Here is a 22574-nt window from a genome sequence, read left to right as displayed (position 1 = left end):
GCCTTGTAGTCCGCTTTGCTGATCGAATCTTTGGTGGCATTCAACGAGCGCTCTTCTACACCGAAGCACCGCAAACGTCAACCGTTCCTTACGTATCTGAACAGAGTTCCTAAGAGGAACTATATAAATTGCACCAAACAGAAAATTACTCCTTTGATTATTTGCATTCCTCCAATTTCAGGGTCTAATCCAAAATGATCTCTCGTTCGGAACAAAGACACGCTTAATCTCTAACTTGTCCAATAACGACATCATTCCCTTGTAAAAAATAATGGAGTGTAAAATTAACAATTGCTATTTATGAATTATGACATATTATGATAGTATATTATACAGTACATTATATTAAATAGATGTGATTACAATGAGGGCTCAATACAACATGTAGTGTATGCACCGATACTTGGAAAGATTTCATTGCATTTCTTCAATCGACGTCTCCTGTTTGGTTATTCCACGGACGGTTTTCTTCAGCGGCAAGAGTGTCAGGTGAGCCGGAACCAGTTTCTTGGTTTAAATTTGACGATGACGCATCCAGTGTTCCATTCACCTGATGGCCTTTGAGTTCATGAACATAACGAAATGATTATATTCTACCGTACATATTAAATAAAGCTGCTAGACAATCAAACGATATTTTCCATATTTTCTTCATGTTATTAGTATACTATAACTATTATACCCATAGAAGGTGTAAGGTGTACGGAAGTATGATTTGACCGATGTGATATCCATTTCCGTTCGTCTTGAAATTTGAGCTCCACTTCACAACGTAAGCCGGTATATGCAGCCGGGCAGAGACAGGTGATATTGCCTTGTTCGCCGGCCACTTTATTATTTAGTTCCGGCTCCAGCATCAAGCAAGTTCCTCCATTGAGGCAACTGTCGCGAGCGCACGAGACTATTTCTGTTTCGTATTGATTATTCAAACGGAGCAAAGAGAATCACAGAGTATAAGAGACAGAAAACCAAAAGGCTAGAAAATGAATTATTGAATGGAAAATGAATCGGTAGCAGGCTACTGGCAGCCAACGCTGTGGATCTCATATTCGAAAACGAACAGCTAACCCGAATCAGGGCAGCTTAATATATCTATTGCTTTGAAAATGTCACTAGCTCAGCACAGGTAGTATATGTATGTTCAATGTGTTTATGCATCTTATCAGTGCGTAAGCAAAATGATTTACTTTGGTCGCAAAGGAATCCAGTCCAATGAGGTTGACAGCGGCACTCCCATGGCTTTAAACAATAACCATTCCTGCAGCCAGGATAAGGATGGCAGACATCGCAGTTACTACCCCACCATCCCACGCGGCATCTGCAATCGCATCAAAGTATTCAACAACAAAAAAAAGGGAGTATTATACAAACGGAGAAAGTAAAACAAGTGATGTCTTTTGTTTCCATACTGGTGCGCTAATAATCACGTTTATTAAATAAAGTGTGCCCATACCTGCACTGATTAGGCACTTCGCAATAACCGTGATCGGCACTGCATCCTTTTTTGCAAATGGCTACATGAATGTGTTAACAAATGAATATTTTAATTGGCGAATATTTAAACGTATAAGGTTAGCCTTCTACTGCTGTTTTTCTCGTGGGTTGGCAGGGGTTAAATTACTTTATAAAAGGTTTAGTACATTTCGGGCGACGCTGACGCGCGCCCACTTATAACCTAATTGAACAGCACGTCTAGACTTTTCCAGGAGGTCCAGCAAGAACGTTTGAAAGGGCTGACCTTGTTGAATGTTTTAAAACAAAAATAATTGAACACTTATTGTCTACGTACGTACGTGTTTGGCATAATAATCCGGTCCAACCGGGATAGCAAATGCAGTCGAGAGGATTAATTCGGCAAAATCCATTGTGGCAGCCAGGGAGGGTCTGGCATTCGTTGCAAAATTCACCAGCCCATCCCGTGCGACACCTGTGTTGCCCGGGTCCATTAGCATCACGTTTGTTTTAGAAATACGCAAAATTTGGATTTTGATACAAAGAATAAGTTGTCACCTGCATTCCCCCGGTTTTTCACAGAATCCCCGGCTTTTATGACAACTCTCCTTACAGGTGGCTAAATTGACGTTGGAAATCATTAAAAATGTACAGAGCACTTTGCGGTCCTTAAAAAAGAATGGCGACTGTAAAAGTTATTCAGAAGCGGCTGCTTATTCTTTTGGCATGCTGTGGCCCAGATTCGAAGGATTTTTCAAAGCAAAAATTGAATTACTTATCGGCGTGTCCCGCGGAAATAGTTAAGTTATCTCCAACATTATTTATCCTTCGTTTGAATAAATTGAAATAGAGTATACGATCCAAACCAGTTGATTATACCAAGTTATTTGTGTGTGTTTTTGTCAGCTATTGCGTCAGCGGAATTGTTATTTCATCGCATGTAAAGTGCCATTTGTTTTTGATCAATAGCTGTTATTATGATATTCAAGCGGTATTAGGTTATATAGCCCACATGAATGCAGCAGCTCGGCAAAAGATGGATTTATCGTGACCACAGTTTATTGAACGAGTTTAGTTTTGAGGAATGAGAACAAGAAGTGGAATAGCTTCCGATTGGCAGCAACCTGTTGGTTTTTTACCGAATAACCGTTGCTGGTACCTTGAGAACAAAAGAGGCCGTTCCATCCCGGTTTGCAAACGCACTCGAAGCTCTTGTTGCACGTCCCGTGAACGCAACCAGGTAACAAGGCGCAATCGCGGCAGTGCTCCCCCGCAAATCCTGCTCATATGTAATCGGGAAAAAAATGTAATCGTCATCAACAACTTCTTAGCAAGAAATTAAATATGTTAAGACCTATCCGGCAGCGACATTCTCCGGGTACTCTGCAGTGGCCATTTAGGGGGTCGCAGCCTATTAAAGAAGAACAAAGCCTCTCGACATTCAAGATTACCTTTGCATTTATTACATTTGTTCCTTTTGTTCACAACTTAACCTTTTTTACAAATGGGGACGTTGCATAAATCTCCAATCCATCCTTCGAAACATTCTAGCTGGCCGTCTGGAGTGCAAGTAAAATGTCCTGCTTTACCCTCTTTCGACTCACATGCCTGTCTTGCAACAACAGTAGATATGAATAAAGAACATTTTTTTGTGGCGGATCTAATAATAAAAGCTCTCGTTGATTCTTGATCCAAATACCTGGCGCTGCCATGACGTAGAAATTGGTGTCGGTTTACGTAATTTTGCTCCTTCCGCACTCGAACTGAATTCTATGCCGAGCACAAGCGCAATCCATATCATACGCAGTAACAGACTCGATTCCATGGAAACGTGGTTCTTGGAGGAGTATAACAATAAAATCAAATGATCTATCAAGAAATCCTCCAGCAGCAGCACTTTGTCTCGATGACTGATGATACCACACAAACCACTAACAATGACAACTCGCCAGCATATGATATGACCCAAAGAGGAACAGGGTAAGTAAAAGAGGTTGAACACATGCCTTCGAGGCTTCCGCATCCCCTTCCCCTCTTTCAACTTTCCACTACCTGAACAGGTATATACCGTCATACGTCTGATGGCCATCTTTCTTTACCTTTTTCTTTGTTTCGTTTACTTGAATATCAACAACTAGATAACACCATTTTTCCACCTCGACGGAAATCAGTCAGGATTGAGGGATGAACACGAGTTAAGAAACAACGAACGAATAGTCATTTAAAACGGAACATATTAATAATTGATCTTAAAATGAAGATTGGGTTTCCATTTAGCCAATGAATTTGAAAATGAAGAACATCCATTTGATTGTTCGTAGAATTGAGGCACCGTACAAAAGAGTCTGATTCAAGCGGTAGACGACGTCGATAACGATTCCTATTCCGTCGGCCATGTCTCCTGGAAAGTTGCGATTCGAATTTCGGTCGGCTGACTTTCTGAGATTAATCTACTTATATTGAAGATGACAAATCTGTTTGTATCTGGGGCAGTCGTACATACGCAATTTTTGGACAATATTTACCTCGCGGAATGTATTATTCGGCGATGATCCAGTTGGATTGAAATCTCTAAATGTCAAAGGCCTTCCTGACGTGCTCTTATTGTTGGAAATAAAATTATTTTTTAAAATCGAAAATTAGTTACGTGTTATAAGGACTCTATCCAACTCACCGGAATTGAGCAAACAACAATAAGAAGAATTACAGGTAGCAACAAGGGGTATGTTCCAACCATTCCAAAGGCATGATTACTTGACTGCTAAGGCTAATAAGTAAACACTTGAAATTATTTATTCCGAACGCCATCGACCACCTCTTTCGAATGCAAGAACTGTTTCAGCACCAAGGACGGTCGATACAAGACGACGCTTTTTTCTTTTTGCGTTTCCGGTGATGAAATAAAACACACCCCTCGCCGAATCCCGTTGCAAACCAACAAGTTCCGGATGAGAAATAAGTTCCCTTCTATTTTTGCCTTGAGAAAGGATACTGCAGGCATTCCGGTGTAGTAAGTTTTAAGGTGTTTCTTTTGTGCAAGATGAAGATAGAAAGGGATATGCGTTTCCCATTGATTCTATCTATCTTGTACCGTAAATAATGACAACCATACTCGACTAGTCCCAAGTGAACGACCTCTACTTGACAAATTTTTCCTCAAATCACAACGGCAATGAGAATATTACAACACCATGTATTGGGTCACATGGACACATGCTAAGTACCGTTTGCCGTGTTAATAACAACGAAACAGAGAACCGTCAGAACTAGTGTGAAAAGGAGAATCCCTCATATTTTGAATGGATTAAATGTTTATTGAAAACCTACATACACACATTAGATTTGATTTACTTTTTAGCCATTGCCAATGCATTTTCATTAGATAGGACTTGAAACTCTTGAAAACGCTGAGATATCCTTTGGTTTGCCTTCAGGAACTTTTCAGCACAATTAACTGCACAGGAATTCTGAAACAAAAACAATTAAAATAATAATTACCTTGCAAATAATAAAACATTCTGGTTTTTTACTTCTTGGTCTTTGATGGTCCTCGAAGTGAAGTCCCACACACAGTCCACAAAGCATAGCTCAGAAAGTTTGTTGTAGGAGAAGAGAAAATCTCGGAACTGTACAAAGGGTAAGAAAAAAAGTTATGCAAATTTAATCCATACGTCACAGTCGTTCGAAGAAAGACCAATATAATATGCACGTAAGAAAATATCTCCAGTTGAAGCAACGTGACTTGATCATTTGGCAAATGTAAAAAACAACTTGAAATCAGCAGATTTGAGAACAAGAAAACAATCGTTATTTCCACTTATACAAATAGACAAAAATAATAGCCGAATAAGTTACCGATTTGATTTGTTCCGCCTCAATTTTAGCGGCGTCAATTGCTTCGGAAGTCATTTTAGATTTTAGAAAAGTGTGAAAGCAGACGACATTTTCCTCGTGTGATTTCAGACACTAGCTGCCACCTGGCGTAGGAAGCAAAAACGCAATGGTGACTTCAGTGTTTACATTACATCAGTTTTGAACAGTCGACGCACTCAACGGTCGCCAAGGCAGCTTGGCTTTGAAAAACACTAATAAAACCTTGTCGTCAGTTCGATTCACTGTGCTTCGTGAGTGTGTTTCGCGGGTGAATTCAAGATCTTTTCGTTGCGTGTGAGTGAATTCGTGGTGCCGGCAGCGTGAGGTAAGATCATTTCGATCATTTTTATGACGATAGATAGATCCAAGAGGAAAAAGTGGCTCCGGGGCTTCATTGATGATTCTACCCCATAAGTTGTTGCCAGACCTCCCATCATTCAAACAATTTTATTCCCTCGTGAGGTAGTCGACGAGAGTTGCATGCTAATAAGCAATGTCGTAAAATTGTAACCATTGTTTTATTTCTTTCTGGAAAATGAGATGCAGAAGAAGAAGAGAGGTCATACCTTTGGGTCTTTGTCTGACTTCCAGATGTGCTTGGAATTTTAAAAATAATTTATTATATCTTTTTCCTTCTTTTGTTTTTAAGGAAAAACTTTTGGAGGTGTTGAAGATCTCCTCGTGACGTCCGGGATCCACTCAAGATTCCGCACGCAGGTAGGACAATCTATAAAACCTGAGAACGTTCAGACATGGTGCACCTTGTTTTGTGTTTTAATAAGTCTTCGCGTGATGTGTCACAAGGACCGTATTATAGTTACGTCACCGTACAAGTTGTGAATTTTAATCAAGGTCTTTTTCGGAATTTTGAACTGCTTTCAGCCGAAATGAGGACAATTAAAATGACGGGTCGCGTCTTTTCTTTTAAAAGAGAAAATGTTTTGATCAAACGTCGATATTGTTTTTAATTCAATTTCTGTATTATATTGTGTCAAATTGCCGTAAAGTCAGAAATCGTGACGACTTCCTGGTGAGATGGACGGTGCGATTCTTTTGAATTGTTTCCCTTTCGAATGGGCAAGCCGCAAGATGGCGTCACGGTTCCTTTCACCGTAGCCTTGAGAGTTTTCCACCACACGAAAACAACAACAACAAATGGGACTTTAGTGGCCCAATGCCGTAAGGCTCTCGATTGTAAGGCCTTTTTTTTTTATTCCTCGATTGTGTGTGCGACTGGAAGAAGAAAAAATTCACGCTCCAAGGGAAGTTGTTTCGTTTTTATCGGTTTATTCTTTCTTGTATTATTCCCCTCTTGTTGCGGTAAGCCCGTTGTGGCCGTTTCTTTTCTTTCCCGCTAGGCGGATGTGACGTCATGGCCCAGAGCTTGGCACAGCCAACAACAGTTGGTCTTGTGCTCTCTTTATTAACGTTGTACTAATCCATGGGACCATGGACCTTTCCTACAGGCCACGAAAGTTTTCTCACACAACTTTCTTCCATTGGTTGAACGGTTGAACGACCTCATGCGACCTCTTTTGACTCTTGACCTGGGATGGGAAATCTCTGTCTGCTGGAGATTTTCCATCCGTCTCAAGAGTTCAAGGTCAAGGTCAAATCTGAGCACAGTTAGTCACAGAATTAACGCAGGAATAAATATGAAATGAATTTAGGTGCTATGAAAGTTTTGATTAAATAAGGCAATTGAAAATGGCCGAGAGAAACCGGATTAGAGACCATGATTCAACGTGTGCCCTATAAGGCCATCGTTGAGTAAAAAAGGTATAGAGGGAAGCTGATGGCAAAAGAATTTAAATATCTAAAGAGAGAAAGACGGCCATATATGGCGCCATCAAGGTCTGTGTACTTGGCTGTCGGCTATTGGGAAACTGGTTTTTCTCGTCTTTCTTTGATGGATCATGTTTTCTTGTTTAGAAAGAGAAATTCTAGTTAAAAGTTATATATCTTGATGAAGACTTGAAGCTGCTCAACTGGTCACGTTTTCCCTATCCTAATTTATTTACATTCAAAGTCGTATGGTAATCAATGGGGCCCCTCTCACGATTCAACCCTGCCATCACGCACGCCATTTCTTTATTCATTTCGTGACCGTGCCATTTTTTTTTTTTCTTCTTTTTCCACTTTTGGCTCCATCCCAAACAAGGGATTCCATCATATTTTCTTTTAAGTTTAAATAAATCGTTTAAACGAACGGAAAACAGTGAAAGTTTTTGGTTTTTCGTCGAAAGATATCGATTTCATGTGTTTTGGTTCGTTGACCGCTTTCTCTCGTGTGTGCGACTTGGAACCAATCGAAATCGATCGAGACACAACTCAAGTGTTCGAAGCTGCGTCATTATCGATTTCTTGATCATCGATTTGCCGATGAAAACTTCCGGCACATGCGCAGCCGTCATACGAAATCTTATTATTGATTTTGTTTGGTTTTTATTTTTTTATTTCTTGAAAATCTGGTCGAGCGGATCCCGCGGAACGGCATCGTGAGAGAGTAAAATAGAAAAAAAATTTTCACGCAACTGCGTCAGCGGTAGTAGCAGACGGGATGAAAGGCTTGGTGTGTTATAGAGCTGGCTGGCACGACGCCTCAAGGTGGTCTGTGACGTCACAGCCGTGGCCGAGCAGCTACCACCACACCACCTGGCTTCCATGACCTGCGCCCGTTTTTCAACCGTCCCCTGAGGGCTAAAAGATAAGAAAATTTTTCCTTCCAAAGAGAAAAGACTTAAGCAGAAAAAGGGAAGAACTAGAAAAAGAAAAATATGCTGACGTCACTTTTAGCCATGACCAATCACCACCCAGTCAGAGCCCTCCCCCCTATCTAATCAGACCCCTCCGTCTTTTTTTCCGTTTCTCTCATTCTCTGTCCCTTTATCAAACGGTTGCTTTATCCACCTCCATTCTCGAGACCACGCGCTCTCCCAAATTGTTTCAGAGTTAAACTTTACACTGCTCTGATCGATAAAATGCAAAACATGCCACGTGATGACGTCGCCCGTATCTTATTTCCCTTTCACGCTGATAGGGAGCGTGTTTTTGTGTAAAAATGGCCACGTTTCCTGCATCGTTCCCTCTCTCTTTTTTCGTGATAAAAAGGGCGGCGATCTGCGCGTCGTCATTTGAATAATAAACAAAAAAGAGTTCACAATTTCAGTCTTTTTTTTTATTTTTCTCGGCACGGAAAAATTGAGGCCAAGTTGCGTCACAGTCAAGAGTCCACACGCTGCTGCTGCTGCCAAGTATTTCTTTGTGTGTGTGTAGACATTTTCGCTGAAACCTGTTTTTTAAAAATAAAAATTTTATATTATATTTGGACTTTGGTCCTTATCGACCAATAATTCAATAGGCGACACACTTGGAAGATTCGACGTTCCGATTCGTCGGATTTTTCACGTTTCGTCGATTTTTCCAAGGTTTTTCTTGTTTTTATTTTATTGAAGCCAAAAAAAGAACCGAGATAATCGTCTTCCGCAAAAGAAAAACCCTCTTTAAAGTCCCCTGGAATGTTGAGTTCCTCCACCCTGGACACACAGTTTAACGTTTCAGTTTGACCTGCATTAAAGAAACGATGCCTGCGGGCATAGCCGAACGGTTGTTTTCCCTTAAATAAAAATATATTTTTCAAGAGTTGAAATTGTACCCAAAAAAGCGCGGCCATCTTTTCTTTCACCCCCGATCTTTCCCAAATCGACTTTTACACACACACACACACATAAATAGACATCCATCTTTCTTTTCTGTGGAGAATGCAAGGCCACGGCCAAAAGAAATAACTGGGCGTGCGTGTGTGTACGGAATGAGTCCACACACACACACACACACACACACACAGAGTCTCTTATTTTTCTCTCGGCTGCAAATAGCTCAACGGGAGAAAACGTGCCTCAACCTATTCCCACCCTTCCCCCCCACTCGCCCTTTTCTCTTTGGAACCGGGCCACCACCACCACAAGTCGTCTGTGACGTCACACAACATGGCCGCCACACAGCATCGATTTACCGCTTCTCGTGTCTGCTGGGTTGGGAACACACTTTTATTTCTTTTTCGAGGGGAAATGGAATGACTGTGGAAAGTGGCGGAATGGGTGATGAAAAAGAGACGAGAGAGAGAGAGAGAACTAGGGCTGGGCAACACACAAGGCCATGCATACGTATAGGGCGGGGCGGAGCTTAATAAATATGGCGGCCATCTTTATTTTTTGTAATTCTTTCTCTCGTCTCAAATAAACTTGTTTTAACATTTTGATTTGAAACAAACCAACGTCTTCGAGTAACGACATTTTCTAAAAAATAAAACTGGTTTTTCTAATCGAAAGGAAGAAACAAGTTTTGACGACGATTATATATTATGTTCCCCACTCTCTAAATACGGCGTCTCGTGTTTTTCTCGACTTGGCTGCCGTCAGTGGCGCCACCGTCAGTCAAAGCTGAAGCCCCCGAAGGCGCGTAGTGAAGTGCGCGCGCGTGTGCGAGTCTCTCGGGCGCCTCTGTGTAGGCCAGTTTTTGTGTGTTAGTAGTCGATTGGTCGTCACGCTCGACGCTTGTCTCCCGGTTGTTCTTCGATTCCGTACACAATCGCCAGTTTTTTCGTTGAAATATTTTTCTTTTGTTTGTTTGTTTCTTTTCGCGGACTTGCGAACATTTTTCGTTAGTGAATGTGTCGCCATTTTCCCGCTGCTGAAGGACCAGGTGTTGTTGTGTGTCGTCACAGAACGACGGCGTGAAGCCCAATTTGTTCGTGCTCTTGCATCTGAGTGTGTCTGTGTGTGTGTGCAGTGTGTTTCTGCGTGTTGGCAAAGGAATTTCGATTGACGGCCATGTTTTTGTTGTCGGCCACTGTTTTGAACCTTTTCTCGGTCGAGTCTTGTTGATTTTTTCGGCCAACCAACGCACAGACCAATCAATCGGTTTTGGTTTCACCGAGTAGTTATTTTTGTAATTTGATCAAACAATAAACACTGATCGCCTGAAGGTGGATCTTCGTTGCAGCGCCGGTGCGTTGCCGCCAATGCTTTCGTTGGCCAACAGCAGCAGCAGCAGCAGCAGCAGCAGTGCGGCCAACATGTCGGCGGCTGGAGGTGGTTCGTCATCGGGCGGAGGCGGTGCCGGACTAGTGGGTAGCAACAAGCGGCAACATTGCTACCTCTGCGATCTACCCAGAACGCCATGGGCCATGCTGCAAGACTTTAGCGAACCCGTTTGTCGTGGATGCGTCAATTATGAAGGACCCGACAGGATCGAACTCGTCATCGAATCAGCACGACAGATGAAACGAGGCCCTTACCCTGGTGGCGAACCCATGCCACCAACGGCCGGCCCAACGTCGTCGTCGTCGTCGCAACGACCGGCCGAACTGAGAGTCACGACCACACCGGGGCCGGGCAAATCCAGCCATCCGGTCGAAAGGCTGCAGAGTCGGCAGTCGGAATTGAGCAACGGCAACAATGCTTCGGATGGATTAGCTAATGTCATGCCGGCCCATGCTCACGGAGGTCACGGGCATGGAGGACATCCCGGAGTCCCATCCATGTCTCGCTCGTCTCATGGACCTCCTGGACCAGTCGGACCACCAGGCGGCTACAATCACATGCATATAAATGAGCGCCCTCGACATTTACCTGCCGATTACCCGTCTCGATTGCAGCAGCAGCAGCAGCAGCAGAATAGTGTCATGACCCGAATGGATTCGCTGGATCATTCCGATCTGCGTGGACCTTCGGTTCGCGGTGGTCCCTCTGCCGGTGGTCACCACATGCAGATCAATTCACACGGCCGTTCCGGTGGACCTAAAAGAGAACGAGACGACGACGACGTCAACAATGCTCCGTCTCAAGCCACTTCGTACCTGTCGAGTAACGGTATGATGGTCCAGCTGCAACACGCTGACGGATCCAAACGCTCCGCCATGGAAACGATATCCGATTTTCGGCCTCAGTTGACGCGGGGAGATTCGCTTCCAGTCGGATTGCCTGTCCAGTTTGATCAGCGTGACGGCCGGTTGAATCACAAGGAACGACCCACTCGAGTTAATTCCTTCGACGCTCCATCCTCTAACAAAGGTAAATTTTTATACATTTGTGAATCAATCATCTCCACATTCCTCCTTTTTACTGGATTCCCAAGGCCGCCACCTTTGTTTGCACAGTTAGTCCGTACTCGGCCCTCTCCTAGTCGGACAGAGAGACCTCAATAAGAGCGTAGACAATTTTTCTGAATGATGCGACTGCGAAAACCCCTTATTAATAAGAAACGTCATTTTCGGGGTTTTGACCTAAGGGCTGCCATCTTTGTTGGCAGCTGAGTTGGACGCGTACCAAAGAACCTAAACGGACTCGGCAGTCCAGAAGAAAGAAGAGTTTTTGCTGTCTATTTTTAAGACTCTGAGCTAAACGTGTACGTTTATAAACAGATAGAAATACAACAACCTGAAAGGAGGGGGGGTGCAGCTCGTGGGACAGCCTAGGGTATTGAAAATAGCCACAGACTCTTCCGCCAGATGCCACAACACGTTTGCCTCATTAAAGCTCCTTTTCTCAGACTTTCCTTGCGAGTTAAAAAACATGATTTGTATTTATCGTAAAGAATATAACCGCGTGACTGAAAGGGAAATGGGCGTGAAAATGTGTACGTGGAACGGGATCGGCTCTCTGAGAGGAACAGTGCGCGCATAGTAACGAACAAAAAGGGAGCAGTAGAGCGGCCAGCGTGAGCTTTTCACTCTGTGTGTGTATATAACTGATTCAATGCCACATAGTAATAGGTGACGTCACATATGAAAGCGTTCCCTCCAAACTTCCATCATCATCTCTCACGCCAGCGGGGTAATAGCCGCGAGGGCCAGCCCTTTTTTTGGCTGGTTAAAATTAGGCTTGGCAGGGGGATTTGGTCACCAGTTGTCGCACATGTGCATTGCGTGACTCAGAGACACATACGCACATATTACAATATGCTTCGTCGGTACGTTGACCCCCTGTCGGAATATTTTATTTGTTTTCCAGCCAATATCAAAATCTGTTCAAGTGTCGATGAGAATTTTTTGGCCAACTATTTTTCCCCCACAATTTCATCGCCGGCCGATGGTAGTAGAAATCTCCACCCAATACAACACGTATGTGGCGTGACCGGCAACGGTCGTTCCAGCAGCACAAACAGCTTCAGGGAGGACAAGTTGAACCGGTTTTTTTTTTTAAATTTTAGTTGGTCGGTTGGCTAGTTGGTTGTTGTCTGAAAATGTTTATACGAATGCACGTACGGCGTGTGTGTATTTCTATATATATAAAAAAATGTCTAAAGCGAAGGACATGGGCGACTGGGCGTTAGAAAGGGAAACACAAATGTATCTCTAGTTCGTTGGATAAACTTGATGATCCCCGCGGCTTTCTCAGCAGCCGACCGGTTTTCTCAGTTTTTCCACAAACGGCAACACACAATGGATGGATGGAACAAGCACTTTCCAGTTCAAACCTCTACCCCTCCCCTCCCAATTTTCTGGGTTATTTTGTGTGTTTTGAAGTTGAGAAAAAGAACGTAACATTAATTTTGGGTATTTTCAGTATTTCCCGGAATCCCGTCTGCATCCGGTGGAAATCGCGGCGGAGTAACTGCATCTCCACTGACTAGAAACAGTCCACCGGGTGGGCCTCATCAGCTTCCACCCGGCCATCCGCTCATGGTGCCCCCACACTCTTCGGCCGGCCCACTGCCACCTAGTAACAATCACGGGCCGTCCCAGCAACAAACGTCGCAACAGCAGCAACAACAACAGCAACAACAACAACATCCGCATCACCCAACAACGTCCATCAACGGTGGTCCACCTTCTTCTACTCCACCCTATGGCGCTGGGCCACCGGGCTCTCACGCTCACCCGCCTCCGCCCTCCACAACTGCCAGCGGATTGACCGGTGGCGGAGGGAATGCGGTACCTCCTGCTAATCCAGGCAAAGCCGCTTCACCGATGCAATCGCTCATTTCGGTGGCCGATACAATACTGCCCGTCTCAAATTCACCTCGAGGAAGTCCGCCGACCGGACCTGCCGGAGTGGCTCAACTTTCCCGCACACCATCCAGGGGATCCCAGCATTCCCCCAGCTCATCAGGTAAATTTACGGCTTCACTACGTGTGATATTAATCAGACTGTAAGGAGCAAAGGCTGTTTTATCTTGACATTTGGATGATTATTAACGAGATAATTGGATTAAATAGGATCGGCCACAAGTCGGCGATCATCTGGAAACGGCGGTGCGACGGTGAGCAACGGGCGCCACGGTTCAACGTCCGAGGTGAATGCGACAAGCGCCAGCCCTTCCGATCCGGGATCTCACTACGCCGGATCGGACAGCGGCGTTAGCAGTGGTGGCGGAAGCAACAGCAACATCAACCCGACGACGGTTGCCGTTCCGCCGGCTGTTGCGGCCGCTGCAGCCGCTGCAGCGGCAGCGGCGGCGACGCTCAAGTGCACCATTTGTCAGGAGCGGTTAGAGGACACGCACTTTGTCCAGTGCCCTTCGATCTCGCATCACAAGTTTTGCTTTCCATGTTCCCGTGATAGCATCAAACAGCAAGGTGCCGGATCAGAGGTGAGGAGCACTTATCAATTCTGTTTGCTTTTATTTTTGTCGTCCGATAAAGAAAATGGACGTTATCACTGGACAAAAAATGATAACCATTTGATTTTTTCTTATCTCTCACGCAGGTTTACTGCCCCAGCGGAGAGAAATGTCCGTTGGCCGGGTCAAATGTTCCCTGGGCCTTCATGCAAGGCGAAATCGCTACAATCCTGGGAGAGGAGATGAACAACAAACCGCTCACAAAAGAGCGGGAAACTTGAAAAAAAGTTTCAAATTTTTTCCCCCCTCTCGACACCACCACCACCACCACCCCCTCATAAACCCCATATTTTGAGCTCTCTTTTTTTTCTGGTTCCTCCGTATTCCTTTTTTATATCGGAGTGATTTTTTTGTGACCCGTTTGGAAGGTCCTGATTTTTTTTTTTTCTCTTTTGGATTTTTGTCGATACAAATCCCGCGTGGATCATGCCGTGCGTGTTTCTCCACATACACAGACACACACACACAACAACATGAAACACATACACATTATAGGGTGGAGGAATTATTTCCTTTGCCCGTTTGTTGATGAAATGATTTTTTGTCCACTCTTTAAATAATCAAGTGCAACGGCCATTATTAGACAGACACAGACACGAAACGCTCAACTATTTTTGCTCCCATTTTTTAAATTGTCATTTTGTTCGGTTTTCAGACATTTTGCTGGATGATTCCGTCTCTTTTGGTTTTTTTCTTTTTCTCTCTTCATATTTTGTGTGTACTGTAGATATCGTCCGTACGCACACGCATAACACCGATTGTGTATGGCATTTTCTTTAATTCCGTGTCTGGATATTTGGAGAGAAAGACAAAAGAAGTTACGAAAATTTGAAAACAAAACAAACAAAAAAAAAGACAACAATTGTGCGCCAAAAAAACGCGATGTCCTTTTTGTTTTTTAAATGGAAAATAACCCAAGTTGTCCCTTTATTTTCTGGGTCATATTTTCGTGTTGACAATATTTTTTTGGTTGATTGTTTTTTATGTTGACTTGATGGTTCCACAATTTTCCCCCAATTTTTGTCAGGTCGTAAAAAAAAGGCGATTTTTTAAAACTACTACTACTACCACTGCTACTACCTACTACTACTAATACCATTACTATTACTACTAGTACTATTACTCGCGTAACAAAATATCAGATATACCAGATTACAAAAAGAAAACATACAGAAAAAATGGAAAAAAATATTTTGTCACCTTATTTTTCATTTTTAATTTTTTCGGGTATCAACGGAAATTCCGTTTTTTTTATTTTTTATTTCCTACATGTGCAGGGGGATTGAAAGTTCAATTAGTCTACGACGTGACTGGACGTCACGAACCCAAAGAGGAACTAAAAAAACAGTCTCCTGTGCTGGCCGAAAGTCACGTTCCGGGGTAAAGCCGTGAAACGTCGTTATATTCAGCTAGGCGAGCGCGGCTCGGTGTAGCTGTAGCCGTTCCCTGGCGCGATAGTGTTGGAGAGGCCAGCGCGTGTCGATGCTAGACGTGTCGGGCATGACGATCTTCTTCTTCTGCTGTACTACACTCTCTCTTGTCGATATAATTGGAAGAGAGGGAAAAGGGGGGAGCCCTCAACAACCCCGACAGACGCAATTGGGTAAAAGCAACACGTAGACTCTGAAAAGGCATGTCACGTTCTAAACTACCGAAAGGGAGAAGAATGAGGAAAAAGAGAATATCATTACGTGTTATGTTTTCATTTTTTTCTTTCTTTTCTTTTCGTTACTACTTTTATCTTGATTGGTCTGCGAGATTGGCTGCTAGAGAGCGTCGTCATCGATTCCGCCCGGCGGATCGATACGGTGACGTGCGCATGTGGCCAGGTCGTCCCATTATCCATTTAAGCGTCCCTTGGTTTTCATTGATTTTTCTATGTGGATGCACTCTACCGTGTGTGTGTGTGTGTGTGCCGTTGCATTATTCGCTGGATTCGTTTTCAATTGATTAGTCATTGAATACTAGACACACACGGAATAGATATCTCGCGCGGAAAAGGTTCGATAAATCTGGACGTGCACGAGATTTTCTTCGGTTCGTGTGATGGTTTGATGCTGACGATTGAAAAATTCATTTTGAATCACCCAAAATGTGCGCGCTTGTTCAGTGATGCGAGAGATGACCGAGTTTATTGATCGCCGGCATCATCGTATTTTCTAGTAAAAAATAAGACGCGAGCTGCCGAGTATTGATCGCCGGCTCTACTTGATAGCTTCTTAATCTGATGACGTCGACCTTTGTCCGCTTTTTCTCTCTCTCTCTATTCCTCGACACTTCCTGTTTGACCGTTGGAGCCCTGTGAAAAGAAATACCAGGTCAAGGACGAATGTAATACATCAACACACTTTGATTGGCAATTTTCGCCATTGTGCCATTCGATTCGGCGTGTCGATTTTTTTATGATTTTTCAAATCGGGAGGGCCGTTCAAACCGGACATGGAATGCAGATGATGAAACACTTTCAAGATAAAGAAATATAATCTCGTGATGTCACATGTTTATCAAGAGAAGGAACCCATTTTATTTGCTTTCCTTACATAAACTCCCAAAGTTGCGTGAGAAACCTTCTAAAGTTGTTTGTTGACGATCGCGTGATTCTCTCAAGACACACACATGCCAATTGACGGCCATTTCACGTCATCTCTATCTTTTTTTTGGTTTTTTTCTCCACGTAATGTTTTTATTTTGTTTGCTAGACATGAATCGCCGTCAGGACAGCCGAATGATAAGCGAAATGAAGGAGCAACTCCGAAGGTTACAGGAACGCCGCCAAGAACTCGAATCGCGCCAAGTGGATGACGAAGAAGCACTCGGACAGAAATCGATTGTTCCTCACCTCGCCAGAGTAATGAGGTAAAATGCCGACCAATTTTCAGGCTTCGCCTTACTCTCGTTTCCCCAACGATTAAATGATTAAACTTCTCGGGTGACTCGCGAGCAATTCGTTTGCCAAATTCATTTGATATTCTTTCACCCGTCGTAAAGAGCCTTTTTGATTAATTATTGAACGATGCCAAATTTCTTGACCTGGATATATCGTATGATTCTCCCACAGGGATCGCCAATGGGCTCAGGTTCGTTCCATGATTCAGAGCAATATGGAGTCGATCGATCAAGACATTCAAGTCAGTCCACATTAATAACTCATCGTCAATTTTCACGTCAGATCAAGTTTAATTAAATGTATCTTTCCATAGGAGACGATTGGAAGATTAGGGGCGGCCATGCTGGAGGAGAAGGGCGATCCTGCACAATCTCCGCGTCGTTCGCAGCGACATTTTCCCGATTTGATACCACGAAAAGCGAGTCAATCTCCGCAAAAGCCGAAGACGGAACAACCCGTCCATTCATTTTCAAGCAACCATCAACAACCCGGATTCCTTCCCCAACCGGGCAGTCCGTCTCGTCAAGCTCTGCTGGAAGCTGTTAAAGAAACCCTGGAGAAACGCAAGAAACCGGCAATTGATGAAGAAGAAGAAAAGGGAAAAGAGTCTGAGCAATCTCCGCGCGTCGGATTCTATCGATTCCGTCACACAGAGACAGTTGCTGCAGTCCAGGAAGACAAGCTAAGCCGACTAAGCGTTCAAAAGCTTCCGTCTGTCACTATTGCCACGCGAAAGCCGGATCGTCCCCTAAATCACGTCATCAGCGTCCAAAGTCCATCGATCGTCTCGACGATTTGCCAGTCGCCTGCATCTGTCGAATTGCTGACTGAACGCACTGCCAGCAGCAGCAGCAGCGCCAACCACCAGCAGCAGTCGCCACCCAACTTGGAAATCCAGCCGGATGATGTGGCCCGCCTCTTTTGCGACCTCCTGGCCACTCAACTAGAACTGGCTGTCGATTCGATTGGCCCAATCCAGCAACCTGCATCTCCCAGGCAATGTCAAGTAAGAAGAGGCCGTGTGTGTGTGTATTGTCTGTCTACAGTCTAACTTTTGCTATCGTCCGGGTGATGAATAACAGATTCGTGCAGTTGACGTGGATATATACTTCCTGTATAGATAGATAGATACGGTATCTATGTCTCTTTTTTGGGGCTCGGATATATGTGTGTGTGCTCACAGCTCTTCTCAAAGTTTCAACGAGCTAATGTGTTTCTATGGTTTATGTATAGCGTGACAACGACGACGACGACGACAACGAGTTCCGGCTAACAATCGATAGCTGCACGCAGACGACTATCTGCAACGTCAAGGTGTGTAAACTCGTCGAGAGATAAAAAAAATAAAAAGGGAAAACAGCAGCAGTCGGGGCAAAAGAAAACAACATGGCAATTTGATTATTTTGTTTTCTTATAATCAGGACTCTTCAACCGTGATGGAAAGATGGCATCAAACGGATAGAGCGGTCGGTCCGGATAGTCCTGTTTCATCGGATTCGGAAGAAGAAATAATGCAAGTTTCCAGTCAAGTCGAACAAGAAGTAAAAGTAGAAGAAGAAGAAGAAGAAGAAGAAGAAGTAGACGAACCGTTGACTCCGCCGAGGACAAGTTGCAATAATATTGTTCCGGACCCGGCGCCACCACTGGATTTGAATCTCTGGAGACGACGCTACCCTCCTACGCCACCTTCTTCCTGTTTCGAATCCTTAATCAGACAAGTCGAAGCTGCCGCTCACGAATCTTTGTCCAACATGACAGTCGCTGCTTCTTCTTCTTCCTCCTCCTCGGACGCTACCGGAATACTACTATCATCCAGCAGCCTTTCCACCAACGCATCTTCCTCCAGTGTATTTATTTATTGATCTAATAAGAGACTACAGCACTACGTGCCATCTTTCTTTTTCCCATCACAAAACTTTTTGGTTTTCCAACCAATCCTCTTTGTCCCTCCCAGTTTCTTTTACTTTTTTAATGGCTTATTCCTTGTTTTCAAACTCGATTATAGGCCACCGTTGCCGTGAGTTGGTTGTCAGAAGGCGAAGTGCCAAACCGTGTCGCCAGTCCCGGGCAGGTCGTTGTTCAAAAAATAAGAGGAGCGACTGGAAATAACGTAAATAATTGATCATCTACTAAGCATGAAAGACGCGAGAAAATTTTCAATTTTAACTATATGATTCACTTTATACCGTCGTATAGATGGATCGATCCGCCGAAGTGACGCTCAGTGAAGGGCAAATCCCTTTTAGGGATATTGTTCCATCATCCAACTTCCGTACGTTAAACTTTGCTTTTTCACCATTTTCTCATAGATATTATAAAACTCCATTCCCATTTTTTGAAAGCTTCCTTATTGTATTATTAAACAAACAGACTTTCTGCATGGCTGTCATCATTCTTTTCAAACAGGGTTGGCGTCGACGCTGATAGATGGCAGTTCGCAGGGCGAAATCCTTTTACCGCAACAACAAACGTCAAGATCGGATTCAACCGCCAGTTTCCAATCGGCCACCGGAAGTCTGGGCGAGATTCCGGCTGAACGATTCAGCCCCACAGATGACGACTTGGAATCTGAATGAAAAAATGGCGTCTATTTTGTTACCTGTACAAACTCATCATTGTTTACAGCAACTCTCACGATTCCGTCCATCTATACTCTACTCACAAACTGAACAAATACACAAGTGTAGTTTTTGAACTGATAAAGCGTCTCGACAAGATGATAACTGTTCATCGATGAAACGACAACATAGAATGTAAGAGTCTACATAGCCGCCCTACCCCGAGAGATAAGATAACGGCCATGGAGACCAGAGAGGAGTTCGTTGGACTTGATACACAAAGAATATTATCCATCATTTGCTAACCAAATCGTCCAGAGGCTGGCAGTTTAGTTGGCAAAAGGTTTGAACGAGAGAGAGAGAGAGTAAGAAAGTGAACGGAAATGAGGGTCGGAGGAGTTTTGGCTTTGTTCCTTTTTCTGGCGTCGGTCGATGCCCAGCACCTCTTTCTGGCTGGCGGCGGACTCACGGCAGAATCCTATTTCTTCTGGAACCGTCTCATCTTGTTTGCTGCAAGTTTTGCTTCAAGACATTTATCCGTAATTATTTTTAAATTGACTTTTTCTCGTTTTGTTGTTTATCTTAGGGCGGTAGGGGCCAAGCCAAAATCGGCGTCATAACGGCCGCAAGGGATGATCCGGAAGAAGCTTCTAAAGAGTTAAAGGTACATAAAAATGGAATACATTATTGAATGACAATAAAACAAATTGCATTTACGTTATACAGACCATATTAATGAATCATGGGGCTCGTCAAGTGACTTGGATTCCGGTTACTGGGTCGGTGGAGGACAGTGCCAACAACGAAACTATAGCCAACATGATCGTGAAACAGTCGGCCATTTTCATTGATGATGGAGATGTACATCGACTCGTCCGTGTCCTTAGAAATGCTGATGGAACCGGTATGTCCGGCCAAACTGCTTTTGCGTCATGAAATCAACTTGTCCTTTTACAGATGTCGCATTACTTGTTTCATGCTTATCTGTTAACTTTTTTCCAATTTAGATACCATTGTATTGGCTGCGTTGAGAGAGAAATTCCAACGTGGAGTCATCAGCGGCAGCGGAGCTGGTTCTGCCGCTTTATCTGGCACACCACTACCCGTTTCTGGACATAGTTACGAAACACTGGTGTATGTAATGGATAAAGTTTAAAACAATGTCTCTCCAACGACGACGAATTTGCAAATAATCCATGACCATATATTTATGTACTATGATATTCACTATGTAGACACGGTACCAGAGTTCATTCTGAACAAGCATCTGCTGGTCGACGTGGACACAAACGGAACTTTGCCGGATGCTTTTACTTGACTAGCGGACTTGGTTTCTTGCGCTCTTGGCTAATTGAGCCACATTTTAATGAGCACTCTCTGCACGGCAGGTTGGTTGCTAATTAAAAAGTTTATACTGTTTGTTCTCAATTCAAAAGCTGTTTCGATTTCCAAAGAACCATTCGTCTCCTCTTGGATACGCGTGGAACGGCGAATACATATGGTCTGGGAATCGATCGAGAAATGGCGTTAGCCATCTACCGTGTAGGTTCTGAACAAGAATACGCAGAGGTAACGTAAACAAACCCACACATTCAATTCTCGTCTCGGTCGATTTCAGTTGTCAAACGTTAAATGTAATGTTGAGACATGATAATTTTCTTCCGTCGACACCATTTAATCGTAATTACCATTTAATCATTTTTGTTTCACATTAGGTTCTCGGGAATAAGGGAGGAATTACCATAATCGATCCCACCAAAGCCAATTATGCAACATCACCCAAACTTCACATTTCAGGAGTTCAAATAACTTTCCTCACTGAGGATGATAAGATCCTTTTGGGAACAGGTAAAGATGTCATCATTAGGTTATTTTTAGAGAAATTAAATACCCTATCATATTATTCTTGCAATTATTAGAGGAAGTGCTTCCTGCCACATGGAAATCTGATTTGTCTGGAGAAGAGTGGCATGTTCTGGCCGCACCAAGTGACGACATCTTTTCAGCTAACAAAGACGGAACCAAGGGAAATTTCAACCATGTAGCCAAACGACTCTTTGATTCGCAGTGAGTAACTTCTTAATCAAATCATTTTTTCTTCTACTAACAACAGTTCTGCACAACTTCTTATTTCTCACAACTAACAAATGGGATTTTGGCTGGGCCTATTTTATATGTCATAGATTAAGCAAGAAGGTGTCATCAGTGACATGGCAAAGTTCACCTCAATTCGTAGTTGACATGGACAGTCGTTCCGGTGAATCTTTCCACAACGATTCGCCATCGACTTCGCAACATCTCATCTCCTATGCTCGATTGTCAGTTTCAATTTCAACAAAAGCCTAAGCAACTTTGAAACTATTAAAATCGATCCCTATTTTGGAACTTGCTACTATGAGGACGAAGTCATTGAAGATAAAAAAAAGGATAAGTTTGAAGGGGTCTATAGAATTTGTATGCTCCTGTGTAGTCGGAAGCCCGTAGAGTGTATGTCCACGTGCAATATACTACTTCCTTGATCAATTTGTACGTCAGCCAAACAAGATTAAAGTTGTACCACTGACGCTTTTGTTTTCTCTTCTTTTTCCTGTCTGGAATTCGATTGGTCAATGTGCTGCACAATAGTTCGCGCTGCTGTCTTAATTGAATTAGAAATCGATTTCGAGCACTAGACGGCCGAGACCGTCGAAAATAAATCGTCGTCTTTAAGTACATGCTAACTGGCATCCGTTAGCTGAGAATGACCATCAAATGCATCGGAAGGATATAAGGCCATCGGAAATGGCAAAATTATTTTAGGAAAAGAAAACATATCAAATGCCATTTCCGTAAATCGTTTGACCTTATTACGTCGTAAAACTCGTTAAAACTAACAGCCCATCGATAAAGTTGCGAGAGCACCACGCAATGAGCGTCGTTGACCTTTTGCAATGGTGAAGGGGAAAAAAAAGGGAATCGAAATAATCTGCACGGACGAAAAAAGGTGCACGAAAACCTGTAACGAACCGACCGGTGGCTCTCGAGTGCTCTGGAGCATAGCTGTTTTTGTTTACTGATCGATATTGTGCAAGTGCATGTGTCAGGAAACGTGAAGATAAATGAGCTCCAACAACCATATCGTCATGATTCCAGGAAACTGGTAAAAAGGAAAGAAAGTGAAGAGTAGATGTTTCTTTTGT

The 22574-nt window shown here is 43.5% G+C and overlaps 5 protein-coding genes across 8 annotated transcripts; 3 read left to right on the top strand and 2 right to left on the bottom strand.

Annotated features, from left to right (window-relative positions):
- Nucleotides 1-291: 291 nt before the first annotated feature.
- Nucleotides 292-4265, bottom strand: LOC124328297 (delta-like protein 4). 2 transcript variants are annotated; one of them, XM_046787021.1, is made up of 12 exons: nt 4127-4265; nt 3978-4052; nt 3152-3902; nt 2946-3060; nt 2807-2863; nt 2612-2731; nt 2011-2071; nt 1794-1927; nt 1454-1514; nt 1188-1318; nt 683-907; nt 292-558 (listed from the first exon to the last, which is right to left on the bottom strand). In XM_046787021.1, the coding sequence occupies exons 3-12, from the start codon at nt 3539-3541 to the stop codon at nt 428-430; spliced, it is 1425 nt and encodes a 474-aa protein (XP_046642977.1). In that variant the 5' UTR covers nt 3542-3902; nt 3978-4052; nt 4127-4265; the 3' UTR covers nt 292-427. The 2 variants fall into 2 exon arrangements, with proteins under 2 accessions (XP_046642977.1, XP_046642979.1); XM_046787023.1 differs by having other exon boundaries at nt 552-618.
- Nucleotides 4266-4745: 480 nt separating this feature from the next.
- LOC124328299 (mitochondrial import inner membrane translocase subunit Tim9-like) lies at nt 4746-5447 on the bottom strand. Its single transcript, XM_046787025.1, has 3 exons — nt 5308-5447; nt 4983-5078; nt 4746-4919 (listed from the first exon to the last, which is right to left on the bottom strand). The coding sequence occupies exons 1-3, from the start codon at nt 5359-5361 to the stop codon at nt 4800-4802; spliced, it is 270 nt and encodes an 89-aa protein (XP_046642981.1). The 5' UTR covers nt 5362-5447; the 3' UTR covers nt 4746-4799.
- A 40-nt stretch (nt 5448-5487) lies between these two features.
- On the top strand, nt 5488-19617 carry LOC124328296. Of its 3 annotated transcripts, XM_046787019.1 has the most exons (10): nt 5488-5650; nt 5975-6042; nt 16650-16806; nt 17009-17078; nt 17151-17843; nt 18071-18151; nt 18259-18684; nt 18843-18947; nt 19034-19109; nt 19208-19617. In XM_046787019.1, the coding sequence occupies exons 3-10, from the start codon at nt 16652-16654 to the stop codon at nt 19411-19413; spliced, it is 1812 nt and encodes a 603-aa protein (XP_046642975.1). In that variant the 5' UTR covers nt 5488-5650; nt 5975-6042; nt 16650-16651; the 3' UTR covers nt 19414-19617. The 3 variants fall into 3 exon arrangements, with proteins under 3 accessions (XP_046642975.1, XP_046642976.1, XP_046642974.1); XM_046787020.1 differs by lacking the exons at nt 5488-5650; nt 5975-6042 and having other exon boundaries at nt 15267-16806; nt 19244-19617; XM_046787018.1 differs by lacking the exons at nt 5488-5650; nt 5975-6042 and having other exon boundaries at nt 15267-16806.
- LOC124328295 (interferon regulatory factor 2-binding protein 2-A-like) lies at nt 6553-14720 on the top strand. The gene is made up of 4 exons (XM_046787017.1): nt 6553-11399; nt 12894-13439; nt 13547-13920; nt 14037-14720. The coding sequence occupies exons 1-4, from the start codon at nt 10349-10351 to the stop codon at nt 14169-14171; spliced, it is 2106 nt and encodes a 701-aa protein (XP_046642973.1). The 5' UTR covers nt 6553-10348; the 3' UTR covers nt 14172-14720.
- Nucleotides 19618-19677: 60 nt separating the features above from the next.
- LOC124328298 (cyanophycinase-like) lies at nt 19678-21958 on the top strand. The gene is made up of 9 exons (XM_046787024.1): nt 19678-19907; nt 19982-20059; nt 20122-20299; nt 20403-20529; nt 20631-20783; nt 20850-20964; nt 21111-21243; nt 21315-21462; nt 21579-21958. The coding sequence occupies exons 1-9, from the start codon at nt 19779-19781 to the stop codon at nt 21739-21741; spliced, it is 1224 nt and encodes a 407-aa protein (XP_046642980.1). The 5' UTR covers nt 19678-19778; the 3' UTR covers nt 21742-21958.
- Nucleotides 21959-22574: the final 616 nt, after the last annotated feature.

This window comes from Daphnia pulicaria, chromosome 3, assembly GCF_021234035.1.
Source record: "Daphnia pulicaria isolate SC F1-1A chromosome 3, SC_F0-13Bv2, whole genome shotgun sequence".
Taxonomy (NCBI): domain Eukaryota; kingdom Metazoa; phylum Arthropoda; class Branchiopoda; order Diplostraca; family Daphniidae; genus Daphnia; species Daphnia pulicaria.
This window is presented reverse-complemented; position numbering and strand designations above follow the sequence as displayed.